Below are 14,801 nucleotides of genomic sequence, written 5' to 3' on the forward strand. Positions count from 1 at the left end.
TAAGCAGCCACATTGCTAATGTCTGATAAAATGGGTAAAAGCTTTCTCTTCCCATTTCCTAATTTCCATTTTAATCATAGGCATAGCTTATAAAGTTGGTGAAAAGCTGGAATTGTCCTTCTTGACAAACATTGAGAAAGAATGTTCAAGAAACACCCATCAGCACTTCCCAACGTCAAAGAATTCTCTCAAATCACAAAACGATAGGCAGGGCCTCCACTAGGAAGTCACTAGTTCTTGTGAACCGCAGCCTTCGACAGTGAAGTCTCAACTACCTCCCCCCTCAGCTCCACAACTTCTCATCCTTATCCATTTAAATCAAAGACAAGAAATAAAAAAGGAGAGGGCATAAATACCGTAAAATACTGGCATCAGGAATGAAAGCATGGGTAAAATTGCACTGTCATCAAATTAAACAGCAAGGTGGTAACTGTGATCCACCTGGATGAGCCCTACTCTGTTTCAATACACCAAAGCCATCTTTAGTTCTTCCTCTCTTTGCCTTTGTCCAAGTTAATCAGACAAAAATGACAAATGGAAGGGAAGGTTTCAGCTGGAAAACCAACTACTAGAATGATGTGAAAGCTAACCCAGCTCCTTATTGTTACCCTGTATCTTCTTAGCACTGTATTCATGGTGGAAACAGATCAATTACCCTTTTTCCTCCCAAAGGATGTAGCTAAGTTCCAGACAGTTCCAGCTGGAATTTCTCCCATGCTCTAGCAGGTTGCAGAGTCAGGCACTTAAAATTTTAACTTACCCATATGTTTAAAAACATAAAATCACAAGTTTCTTTCCACATAACCTCAGTAATTCCTAGCAGCATTAACAAAAAACCCAAAACAAACCCAAGAAAAATCCAACTTTGTACACAGAGCAGAAGAGCAGAGAGGGTCACTGTTTCTCATCAAGCATAACATGTAGAAGCCGGTATTTCCAGTATTTGCATGAAATAACAAAAAGTATTGAAATGTAAAATCTGCCATGGGAATATTTATGAATGTTGCTTAAATTACATTACAAAATGAAATTAATGCAAAGCTGCTGCTACAGCCTTCTATGCAATTTAATTTATAGTTTGCATAAATAAAGAATTATAATGCATTCGTTTCCTTCACTTTCTTACCTTGTCCTTCTGGAGTTTCACCAAAGGGATTCACTTCAACCTGAGTGGCATCAATTTTCAAGAAAAGATGATACAGCTTCTTAATTTGATCTGCTGCCTAAATTTGATCAAGCGATTTACAATTACCACGCAGAAAAATACAAGTTAATGTTTTCAAGCAAAGGTAAACCATTATTGATTATTTTTAATTCATTAAATTGCGCATTAGCTCTAGATAATTACTGCTTTTATTACTGTTTTCTTAATCTTATTTATATAGTATCTAAAATAGCTATAATGTAGCATTATGATACTGCATAACATTTAGTAAATGTGCATTTAAAGACTTCATGAACTGAAGAATTCCTACAAAGTAAACAGCACGATAACTATGACAAGTTTAATTTGAAAAGTGCCTAACATTTCATAATGACATGTTCGCCGGTACACTGAGATCTAAGTTGCATTCATGTTAATCAGTCCAAATTCAGAAACCATAAAGCACTATATCACATTAGTGATGTTAGAAAAAATACACGTTTCTCCTTCCTACATCAGTCTGAAATGTTTTCTTGAAGAAATTATGTCAGAAGCATGCTTGTTTACTCTTTACAAGATACTTTTGCTTGTTCCTTATTGTTCCTCACCGTCTATCTCTGTGACCGGTTCTGTGGCCAGAAGTATTGTGACTGACCACTAACTTCCAAGTCTTTTGCTCTTACAACATTCTTCCATTAATAGAACCACTTAAAAAACAGCAACATGAACGCGCATTAAAAAAATCCCTTTGGTTCATTATACACTGACAAGCTATTAGCTAAAATAGGTCTGCAGATAAAGAAATGCACTAATAAAGAACCATTCAAATTTGTTCCTTCATTACTGATGGGTCAACTGAAGTACACAAACCCTCTACTCAGTGCTGGCAAGGCTGCACCTGGAGTGCTGTGTCCAGTTTTGGGACCGAGATGACTAAGACTTTGTAGAGAGTTACAGTTTGGAAACAGCATACAAACTGCTTACGAAGTCTTCCCTGCTCAGAAGTCATCAACTAAAGCATTCTCAGTGGTTTCGACTTTAAAAAAATTATCAGTTATAAATCTGCAACCACCAAGGCAGCAGTTCCCTTGGCATGGACACTCGGGTTGACAAACTATCCTAACACCACACTGGTAAGGCTACCAACGGTGATACCAAGGAGGAAGTCCCACCGTGCAACCCCACATTGATTCTGGGCAACCTGAAAAGCTGTTGTTGCCCTAGTACGCTGCTGTAATCTTAACAGATCACCAGAATCACGTAACTGTTCTCAAGGGCTGCGCCACCTTTCAGCACCTCTCTGAATCAGGCAGCTTAACGTCAACATTTCTCTTTCTCAAGGTCTACAGGTACTGAGCCTCTTTGAGGCAAACCATAAAATCCCAACCTAGAAATACTGAATGTATACGTAAATACTAGGATTTTTCTGAATAAAAATTATGTCTTTTTGCTTCAGTAAATTCCTTTGAGTTGATAGCACAAGGAAAGAAATGCATTCACTGCAGCATTATTTAAATGTATTGCTGAAAAGTCCATATACTGGTGTTAATTATTGAGTACCAGAACTCTTCAAGGGTTAAAAGGTTCAACATAATAATTCCTCCTCATTAGATATACAGCTAAATCTTCAAATGTGTGTTAATCAACTTAATGATTATGCATTTGTTAATTGCATGGTTGGGATAGAAAAATAATTAAAACTGCTGAATTAAAAATAAAGGAGTTCTACAAAAATGACAGTTTGATGCTACGGAAAAAAAAAATCAGACAGAAGTAGCTTACACAAGGTTTCTCTTCTCTGCAAAATTATTCATAAAGGCAAAATATCTTGCATATTTGTGTACAACATGGAATTCCAATACACATAGAAAAGAGTTACTGAAAAGACGACAAGCTGTCAGCCTTTTGGTTTTGAGTTGAAGATCAGAAAAAAAAAAAAAAGGGGGCTTCAATTACACAGGGAGATACACTTTTACTTCTCTCCATATTAAGGGCTAAATTTTCAAAAAAAGCTCTACCCATGTAATTTACTGAGCTCCAGTGGAATTCCAATGAAATCAGAAGAACCCCACATGATGTAACAGCATGTTGTCATCAACTGCTTCAAAGACCAGGGACTTTTCACTTTGGAACAAATTATTCAAATTGCTAAAGCCTGATGACAATTATATAGGTGCAATTTAGTATTTAAAATGTCAAAATGGTCCGGATCTAATGTACACTTACCCCTTCATGTCCATTCAGAAAGCATTTATCATATAGCTGAGCTAAAATGTCTTCGGTAAATACAAAGGGACTAGAGTCAAGTTACCTGCTGTTGCAAAGGTCCTTTGAATCCCAAATTTTTTGCCATCTGCAGTGCCTGATGATCCTTTATGCCTTCAAAAATATCTATTTCCTCCTGTAACAATAACGTGCATAAATATAACTAAATATTCAATCTGAATGGAGATTTATAACTTCAAAAGGAAAACACTTAGTATACATTTGCAAATTAGCAATTAAAGTATGGCTGTTTGCCAAAGCTCTCCGAGACTGAGGCTATGGCAGCTGCCTATAGGGTATGTTATAATTACCACACCAACTATGAAACAGTCCTTCCAAAAAATATATAATTCTTCAGGGTGGCACGCTGACAAGACAATGTGACACCAGTTTTCACTTTTAATTACTGTACAGATGGCGTTGACGAATATTTAGTCTGTTAATTTTTATGACATTTTCTGGAATATTTTCAAGGCAACGGTGTCACTGCCCAGTAACACTGTGAAGTTTATATAATTTTAAAATGCGCATTAAATATTTTTACAATTTTTTGAATAATTATACTTGATTGCATCAATTATTTTCCCAGATGAATAACTTGTCTACTCATTATCATGCCACAGTAACATAAAAAAAAAAAAAACCTTCAATGTAGTCATCGTTAAGAAAGCAATTACAACAGTTGGGTTTCAGATGCAGAAGTTAACCAGGTACAAAGAAATAATTAACAACTCTGTCCATTAGCAAAAAACCAACTACAGAAACAATAACCATACTGGCACTGGCCCACTCGTGAAAAAACTGTACACCGTCCTGAAAGTGAAACCCACTCATAAAACATTTCAGATACTAAGTTTAACATATCATATAACAGCCAGATTTCAGCTTTTTCTAACTTGAGCTGCAGACACAAACACCAACAAAACAGACGACAAACATTCTTCATTCATCTACTAGATGACAATTGACCCCCTGTTTGATGAAACCCGATTTTTATGGTTCTTATTGTCTTCTTTCCATACATGGAAGAAGGAGAGATGGAGGGAGAAAGGGGGAAAAAGATATATTATTTTGGATAACTGACAAGGAAGATTTTTAGTCTAAAAATATTATTTCAATACCTTAAAGATAAGTTCTGGGCTAGTAGCTGCAACTTCTTCTATGTCAACACCACCCTGTGGACTGCCAACCATAACGGGTCCATTGCAGGCTCTGTCCATCAAAATTGCGAAGTAAGTTTCCCTGGAAATATTCAGTGCTTCTGCAACCATCACCTAAAAATGAATACAGGGGAGAAAAAAAAAATAACAAGAGTTCTGACTGGTCCATCTCACTGCTGACACTTCATTTCAACACAGCTTTGCTTCCTTGAGGTGTCAAGAGTAGTGAATGTCGTAAAATCTTTTGCAATGTAAAAAGCAATTAAAAATTAACAGAACCGATGAGGGACAGTATTTCCCTCTGCTGTGATCAAACAGAGAATATTGTGGCTCACGTTTTCTGCATTGTCTTAAAATGCAGCAGTTTGATACTCACTGTACTGAAAAGAATCATTTGTTTTATTGCTTTTACAAGATATTACGACCCGGCGATTTTTTTTCTCCAAGAAATCCTCTCTCCCTGAGTAAGAGACTCGCCTCATGCTGCGGTTCTCACTGGGGCATGTAACAAGCAACCTAAACCAGGAACACCTAATTGCTGGGTTTTTTCCAAGAGAATAGGAGCTGCTGCTGTGCCCATAAAGGGGACCTCCGTATTACCTTTTTATTCCCAAAATGCACTTTAAGATGCTGCACCCAGAAAAACTGGAGTCACAAGGGACTACAGTCTTGCAAATCACACAGATGTAAGAGAGAGTACATTGCCTTTCTGATGCATCACGTCAGTAGCACTGTTCCTCACCAGCAAAGCCTCGGGCTTAATTCCTCTCCCTCATTCTGACAGGAGGCCTTCCTACACTTATAATCTCTGCACTGGATTCCTGCCCTGCCTAAATATTTGCTAAGGAAATGGGTATACAGATAATTCTGCCATCCAGCTTTTCACTTTCAGTTTAGAGAGACAAGCGGATGTGGAACCTTCAGATACTGGCACAGTCTAGAAAAATAAAAATGTATTTTTCCAAAGAGCTACTCATTTCTATTTATTACTATAAACTCCAGAGCTCTTTCCTACCAGTATCTGACAGATACTTTAGCATGCAACAAAAAAAACATGATTCAAATCCTCTATGTTGGGTATCAACAAGTACTCACATTAAAACTGGGAAGAAAATGGTCTGTATAAATTCTTTGTTACAAGTTTTTCTCTCCTCTCAAAAATACGTCGAAGCCAAAGTCCTTTCCATTTCAATATTACAATAACTGTATCTGAACTGTCAATTTTTGCAATAGTTTAACAATAGCTGTCATAGTAGTTTCAGAGATTAAGTAATTTTACACTTAGTAAAGGATTCACAAAAACGTGTTTTGATGCAAGAACGTGAATTTCCCCCAAATGTTCTTCATCTTAGAAAAAAAAAAAAATGATCATTACTAATTGTTCCTTATGATCTCAACAGGTGCCATAACCTCAGGTGCAAAGACTGTAGTTCTGCTCTGCACTATGGTTTTGCTTTTCAAGCGGGAAGTTGAGCAGCCACCTCTGCAATTTCATCAGCATGATAGCTTCTCCTGACAATCTACTACATTCTTCCTTAGCAGAGCTAGTGTTTCCTAACTTTCAATGGAAATAGGAGAAATCAGGCAAATCACTTCCCTAAGATTAATATAATTAAAAAGGATTAAGTGGCTATGCCTTTCTAACATGGTCTGCTTACAAAGCGATGGTTTTGAATAACGATTGTAGACGAGTATTATCACTCTGAATGAAACACAAGGTGAAATTCATTCCATCAGTCAGCAGTTCAAACTCCTTAGATCCGAGAGGCATGTATACAACTGCAGTCTTAAAACTCTGCCTACCTGACAAGATGCATTCCATCAAATAAGTATTCCTGGGGTTTTCACAGTTCAAGGACTATAAACAAGAAAGATGCACTATACTTTCACCCAAGTCGCTTTTTTGACATTCTACTCCGGAGTACATAAGAAAGAATGTACTTATCTTCTGCCAGGCTGTACATCTTAACAGAACAGGGGAAAAAAAAGAAAGTAAGAGACAAGGAACTAAATAAAGCCCTCTGTGCTCAGAATGGAAGGAAAGATGGTATTTCTTTATGGGTTTTTTGACTTGGAAGAAATTTTCTTTATAGTAATTTTGTTTCCTTCTACTTTTACCTTGCTTTATTCATAGAACGTAGGGTGATGTAAAGGAATAGTTCAAAAAAAGCGACTGTTCAAAAGCAAACTAAAGAAAACTAGGGTGAAGGAGACAACTAAGAATGTAGAAAACTACCGTACTACTTAAAAGCATTTGCCTATTTTAGGCTACTATAAAGGGATGCTAAAAGTCAACTTCAGAAATACAGCTCGGCTACCTGCCAGGATTTGTCAAATTAACAAATGTTAGTCTTTTTACCTGCATGCATGTTTTCAGCTTCTTACACATCCTGCATCAATGTATCTGAAAAATGTGAGTCAACTGCTTTAGACACAGGTAAAATAAAACCAGCTCATCCTACCGGATCTTATCCGAGTTGTTCAAACAGTTTCCAGAGTGCTCAGGATCAGGGTCAGACTTTGGATGGGAGTCCACTCAGCGAGTCTTGAGGAATACATTTGCAAGCACAGCAGGTGGAACTTAATATTATTAAATCAGGTATCTTTTCAACTGCTACTTCCAACCCCAGTGATTGTCATCACTATTGCTAATTAACCACGTCAACATCGTGAAATACTTAATTCACAGAAGTACTGAGAGTCTACCTACTTTGTAACAGGCAAGCTTACTGTAGAGTAAAAATTGTCAGACTGTGCAACATCTCTCATTTCTCACAACTAAAAACACTTACTTTCCTTCACCATCCTCCCTGTTTGACGCAGAGCAAAGCCAGGGAAATTGGTGTTCAAGATCTTTAAAAATTATTTGTTAAAGTCTACCTATCATTCACATGACAAAACTGATGCAAACACATTAGTGAACAGATGGGAGTAGTGAAATTGAATCTACAGACTGTTGACTCTTCTCATATTTTGTCTGTTTTGCTTACGGTGAAGAATGTGGTGCATCATTATCTGTTTACCACATCAAGTTTATATTTAAAATGTCCTGGGGAAAAAAACTAATCAGTTTTCTTTAAAACTTACTGATAACTTCAATCTTTCCTTCTTAAAAACAAATCATTACCTAAAAGTTTAAGTCACACATGTAATTTCATGAGGGTAACTATAAACAGCACCTCTTTTATACTGAATCAATTATTCAAAATGTTGATTCTGTTATTGCTTGGAGAGAAAACACAGGTAGCAAATTCTCAGGTTGTCATGATAAGAGAAGACTGACTTCTCAGATAACAGCCTCTCCAAATTCCAGGCTGCCATAAGAGGATTTTATGTAAACTCAGAAAATAGCTTCCAAGTTACGAGGGAATTTATTTAAGAAACATCAATCTAAAGAAGCACAAACATGCTTTAAATGCTGCAGTAGGCGCACAAGCTGAGAAAGAAAGCTGAAAACTCCATTTTCTGCTCCGTAATTATTCTAATTGTAGAAAATGTCTATCTTTTATTCCTTCCTTACAAATACATATAAAAGGTACATGATTTCTACTCCCTGACACTAGCTCATTGTTTGCCTCACAGAAAGTGACTTAAAAACTATTTTTCTTCTGAAAAACATTTATTACCTAATTTTTTAAAAACATATGAGTTCACTCAAACTTTCCAGAACAAAAACTTTAAAAACCACAAAACCTAAACCCATGCCTTTTCTTTTGTGAACTGTAATTTTGAGTACATGTACACACACAAATCCTTACATACACATACAGCAAGAGCATATGTGTGCCTTGAAATCTATTTCAGCCTTGAAATAGAACAAAAATACCAGCTATTAATTCTCAACTTCCCCACTGCTCTAACAAGCTTGAAGGGCCTGTCCAGCATTTTCTCAGCACTAGCTACTGCATTACATGATGTCTTAGACACAGCTAAACTCAAAATTTCAACCATAGTACTGTACTTTCCCCCTTGATTAAAATTTCAGTCTTGACCTAGTAGTTCTGATACTACAAACTCCACTCCTCTCCTCTCATAAAGGAAAGCCTCCACTCCTTTAACTACTTTGAAGATCCTAGAGTGAGATGACTTTGGAAAAGATAAATGCTTTTAAAAGGCATTCATTTTTCTGGGAGATGGTCTTTTGATGACCTAGATGCATAATTTTAAATGTACTTTCTTCACTTTCTAATAAGCAATAGGGAAATGGTTAGTGTACCACTGGCCAAACTGTTATATAATTAATTTAAAATAGGATGTATGCTCTTACCCTAAATTACCAGGGATCAAGATCTCAACAACAAAAATATAAAACATACTATTACATTGCTACACATGCATGGGATGAAGATCTGAACTGGCTTAGGGCTTTTAAAAGACAACTTTATAATCAGGATGGATGTCTATGACAATAGACGATCAGCTTCTCGCAGTCAAAAGCATCACACTGGTTTATCATGCATCAATATTAAAACACCTGCATGCTATGTCCTGAAGAGTTTCCACGTAACTCTATAGCAAAGGAAAATTACACAGTCTATCAAGGTTCTATGCTTTCTTGTATCACCAAAATAAGTATCTGAAGTTCAGCAGTGCAAACTGCACCTTAAACTTCACATATGCCCAACCTGCTTTCTCTTGACCATTGTTTATCCATACAAGCAACATGTGGATAGGGAGGAAAGCAATTTTAAGTTAAATCTTCTACAGCTATTCCATACATGGTACAAAAGTCATCTTAATATAAATCCTTTGAATAATCCACTTCAGAAACCCCCAACACTCATACCTTTCTTTCATTTCCATCAATTTCAAAGAAAATTAGAAGTTTCTTTTTCATGTATATCAGTGAACAGCCTTGCACTCTGACAAAAGACTGTACTGATGTATTCAAACTAAGTCAACTAGGGCAAAAGAATAAAAACAAAGAACTTATAAAATGAAAGCTGCTTTTACAATACAAATTTTTCAAAGCAGAGTGCCTTAATATGGGGAACGTATATCCTATTTTATATCCTTAGTATTATCACAATCTCTGGCAGACATGCCTTAATGGTAATACTGTTCCTTCTTTTTAATATCTAGTATTTCTCTTTCACAACAACTATAAGAAGTGATGATAATCTGCTCTCCTTGCTCCCCACGAGAAGAACCACCTGAGCACCTTCCTCCAGCCCTCATTAGACTATCTTTCCAGACAGGTGTTCTCCTTCTACACTAATATACCAAGCTGTTCACAACATATTAGAAGTGAACTGCAGTTCTTTTCAGCTCATGCCAAATTATCTCCTGGCGTCAAATGCAGTGTGGCTCTTGACTGCATACCTGTATGAAGATCCTTGTTCAGGAAAACAAAGCAAGAGATAAAAATATATGTAGTAGATGGGCAATTGTTCGTATTTCCTGACTTACAGAATTTTACTAAGGTAAAGGAGAACCCTGCTGAAGGGCTGTCTATGCTTCTCTTATTTAGGCCAATACAGAGCAATACATTTATGCAGAAGGGAATCTCGACACCTTGCAGCATGCACCATCACAGATAAATCAATTGCTACGTATTAGTTGAAACACCACCACGACCACATTGACTCTGTATCATTTTTCCACCACTAGGCATGCTGAAATTGATAGACAACACATATACACACCAAGAAAGAAAAAGTAACTTTTTTTTCTTTCTTTCATCAACTAGATGCAATCTATCAGGCCCTGGAAAAGGAATGAAAAATATAAATCTGTGTTATACACCCCAGCATATTACTGCAAAATTGCAGCTGAACAGTCCTCAACTTTCAAGAGGCAAAAATCTTTTACCTTTTTAACTGTCACACCATCCTTTGGAGTTTGCTTTGTTGACAGATTGTACCCGATCATCTGTTTAGCAAGCTGTTCAACAATCTTAGGGCTACAAACAAAGGAAAAAGGTTAGTTTATTGAAAGATATTAAAAGAAACACTCACACAGCTATTGTAAACAGCTTAAATATTACAACAGAAGCAATTTATTTATGCTTTTTCAATTTTAAAAACTTACTCTTTAGTTAGATGGACTCCTCCTTTCAATCCACTATTGAAAATACCTTTTCCTCTTCCTCCAGCCAGAATCTGTGCCTTCAGAACAATTTCTTTTGCCTCTGTAAAAGAAAAACACATTGCTATTCTATCCTGTGTCATTTCTTGAGCTTGTTAGTGTAAGTTTAAAAAGCGTTTCCAGGTTAGACTCTTTAAAAAAAAACGAGAAGTTGTTCCTAACTAGTGAGCAATAAAACAAGAGTCAATTCAGCATTTTCATAAAGCAACCTTGCAAAAAAGAATTATTCAAGGAAGTTTAAGGAAAATATACACTATTTATTAGCTGGATAAATGTGTCATTATTTAGATCAAACCCACACTATTAATGCTACATGGCCTGCACAACAAACCATATAACCAGCATACAGTTTGACAGCTTACACTCTGACACAGTTTTTAAAACATGAATCAGATCATATTTTGTCTTGAGTACACAACAAAGAAATGCTCATCAAGGAAAACAAATTCCATTCCTTGCTCTGAACACAGGGAAGCAAAGCTATGGATGTGGTCCCACCAGAAGAAATCCCCACCTCCAAAGGGCAGGTGAGTGCAGAGCAAGGGCAGTAGCTGTGAAAACATCTTCATCTGTTTGTGAGGCACCACTTGAGTCTTTGGCAATGTGGTGTAATAGTATCTTAGTAACAAGAAAATGCAGCAAGACACGGTGACACAAGTAATTGCACCAAGACCCACATTCCGAACAGAAATGATCCTGACACACTTACAGAGCAAAGCAGGGGGGAAGAGGGGGAAAAGAAAAAAACCCTATCACTCATGATCTCTGCAGCTCCATGGACCACAGAAGCTTCTTGAACAATAAAGACCTGCCAGGTGCCTGTAAGATGTTTATCATTACTGAGTACTGTCGCTTTGCACATTTATAATACTGCCAGGTATTTTGCAAAGTCTGAGATCCCAATATTAACACATGATTAAGTGGTGCCTAGAAAAGGCTAACACTGTAATCCTTTTCTGATTGAGTCAGCTCCCTCTGAAATCTGTGGAAACCTCTGATTTCAGTGATGCTTGGATTAGGTCACACCTTGAATCACAATATTCTATGCAAATATGCAAGAAAATACATGAGAATTTATCGTTAAATTGACAGATTTACTGTTTAAGCAGCACAGAGGATACTTTCATTCGAATAAACACAGGCTTTCTAGGTTCATATTACATAAAAATATTTAAAGATGATTAAACATTAAAGTTTGGAGGTGTGGGAATTTTTGGTGCAGACCAGCTCTGCCACAGCGTCATTCCAAAGCTCCAGTGTAATAAATTTCAGCGACTAGAAAAAAAGTTAGATCTTCACATAGAAAAAATACTATGAAATAAATATTCTGTTTCCTGTATTGAGACAGAAATGCATTTTCAATACAGCTATTGGCAGCACTGTACTAAGAGATGCCCGATTTCCAAGCTTCTCAAGGCAAAATCCCTCCACATGTTTATCCATTTAGTAACATTTGACATACATCATTCTGAACCTTAAAAGCTCTCTCCTTGAAAATAGTTCACGCATTCCAATATATTCATGTTCTGGGCTCCCTATTATTCATGCCACTGCAAGGCAGATAACAAGGAAATTTAAATGCAACAGAGATTTTTATATCAAGTGTTTCCTAAGCACACAAATTATTAAGATGAATTAAAACTATAAATCACTTTCCAACCTGCAGCAGCAAACTCTAAAATCACAATAGCTGCTGTGATAAAGAATCTCATATAGTTTTGTTAATAGATGCTGCAAGCATTTAATTAGATGGGGTTTAGGCGCCAGCCATCCCGCCAGTGTGAGTTTTGACTGTCAGTGATACGTGAGAGCAGTTACGTGAGTGATCAGTACCCTCGCTCCTAACCAGCACGCTGCTGCACGACTGCTGCTCGTCTTCATTTGGCTACAACAAATGAAGTTCGAGAAAGGAATTAACGTGTACATTTTTATAATCCACTAGAGGACTATCAAGGCAATACAATAACTTCAGAAAAACAGCTATCAAAAACCTAAACAAACACACTAGAAAGTGAGCATAACCATGTAAAGATTAGATCTGAAGAACTAATCAATACAGCAGCTCAGCAGAGCACAGTCCAGCAGGTTCTTCTTGCCCTCGGGGAAACCAACAGGAAGCAATTTAATTCAACTGTTATTTGCCCAAGCTCTGTAAAATGAAGTAAAAGAGCGAGATCTTATTTTACAGTAACTAGGCTTGATCATTCAGTACTTACCAAGTGATTTACTACTTAAAATCACCATTTTATTTAAAGAGCCAATTTCTAGAAATGCTCCCACGAAGTTTTTATGCTATCTCCTGCCTGAATTCCCAAATTATGTGATGAAAGACCCCTCAAAAGAAAAATGTGGGTTTAGCTGGAATACATGAAGTAATTCACCTTCACTTGTAGGCTCTAATAAAAATAAAAAATAATCTACAGAACACTGCTCAACATCAGTATTAAACTCATTAAAAACAAAAAGCTGTAATTAATTTCAATTAGCCCCCTTTCAATTGCTGTAGTATACACTGGGAAAATGTTTAAGCAGGGCTGTGTAGTTATAAATACTGGATTTGAAGAGACCCTAGCACAAGCAACACGTCTTTCCACCACCATGAAGTATAGAAAAACATTTTCAACAGCACTGCATTTGGTAATTAAGGCTTCAATGAACTTCTGTGTATGTCCATTCTCTGACAAGCCTTTGTGTAAATTAAAAAAAAAACAAACCAAAAACAAAACCCCAAAAACCCAAAACCCAAACCTAAGCAACAAAACAGACTGCTTCTGAAGTGTGCATAGATATTTGTTTTTTTTGTCACAGATTTAAAACAATACAAAAAAGACTGCTTTTAAGTGTCACTAATTTAGCAGAAAATAGTCGCAAACTGCTCCATGCAGATTAATGACGCATTTCTGGTAACAGCATGTGTTCTTAACTAATTATAACTTGAATACATTAATTTCTCAGACTTAACAGTTTATTCACTGGATCTTATGTTTCATTTTTTACAGTATCCTACAGAAAAAAGACAGACATGAAAATTTCCAAGGAGTCCTTTAAAGAAATGGAGCAAAATACAGTTTGTCCCCGCTCAGATGCCAATAAATATGCAAGACCTTTACTCCTCAGAAAAGTCCTCAGAGTTTAAAATTTCACAACTGTAGTTGGGTGTAACGCACTTCTCTAAAAAAAAAAAAGGAAATCTAACCACATAGGAAAAAAGCATTCAGTACTTTTCAATAAATTCAGATGTTTCGGCAGAACGGAATATAACACTCTGAGGGACAAGCATCCTTTGCGTTGCATTCAACAACACGTCTCCCTGCCCTCAGTCAGCGCCGTGCATACAAACGGCAGGGATACTCCTTGCAATTCTAACAGGCCCAGCTCCATAATGAAAGCCTATTTAAAATCAATAAAATCAGTCCTGCGTTTGGGAGCTATGATTACTCTGGTCCACTGGTACTGCTTGCAGCAAAAATGAACAGCTTGTTCTCAGCCCACTGCTGTGTATATTTAACTACTGAATTCTTGATCGTGAAACTCTATACTGAGAACCATAGTGATATGGTATGCTAATTTATTACCTGTGAACAACTTTCCATTATTATTGATACGACTGTGTGATTGCAAATTAGCCGTGTTAACAATTACATTAAAATGTGCTGTAGCTTATCAAAAATAAACTACTGTAAAGAATAGACAATGTAGGACTGCAGGGTAATAGGCTCACTCTTGCCTGTTTATGAACAAAAGATTTTCTATCTCCTGAGAGTACTCAGGAGTACTTTGGCACCGCAGCCTACACTACAGAATTAGAGCACGGGACTGAAAGGGAGGAGGTCCCACATGAAATCCTGATCACATTTCTGTCTCACCATGCGACGTTCAGCAGTTTGGCTTCCTTATCTGCAGGGGCCCTGTGAAAATTAATTAGCGTCTGCACCTCTTTTAAAAACGCAGAACCCAATTCAGTATTACATTAGTGTATTTTTACCCCAGTATAAGGCAAGCGACCACAGAAGGGCTGACTCCAAACGCTGGCAGCAGTGCAAGTACTGCAGCAGCAGCGAAGTGTCACTGGAAAATGGACCGATCTCTCTTGTAATGAACTTAGTACACATTGCAAAGTAGACAAAAAGCAACGCAGTGTCATG

General features: G+C 36.9%; 1 protein-coding gene across 1 annotated transcript in view; it reads right to left on the minus strand.

The window, feature by feature from the left end:
• SUCLG2 (succinate-CoA ligase GDP-forming subunit beta) overlaps nucleotides 1-14,801 on the minus strand; it is a 133,137-nt gene that overhangs the window by 62,552 nt on the left and 55,784 nt on the right. Inside the window, exons 3-7 of the mRNA XM_054216103.1 lie at nucleotides 10,600-10,699; nucleotides 10,381-10,471; nucleotides 4,531-4,683; nucleotides 3,456-3,545; nucleotides 1,127-1,223 (exon numbers count right to left, since the gene is read on the minus strand). Coding sequence (XP_054072078.1) covers nucleotides 1,127-1,223; nucleotides 3,456-3,545; nucleotides 4,531-4,683; nucleotides 10,381-10,471; nucleotides 10,600-10,699 — 531 coding nt within the window. The remainder of the gene's footprint in view (nucleotides 1-1,126; nucleotides 1,224-3,455; nucleotides 3,546-4,530; nucleotides 4,684-10,380; nucleotides 10,472-10,599; nucleotides 10,700-14,801) is intronic.

Source organism: Rissa tridactyla, chromosome 10, assembly GCF_028500815.1.
Source record: "Rissa tridactyla isolate bRisTri1 chromosome 10, bRisTri1.patW.cur.20221130, whole genome shotgun sequence".
Taxonomy (NCBI): Eukaryota; Metazoa; Chordata; class Aves; order Charadriiformes; family Laridae; genus Rissa; species Rissa tridactyla.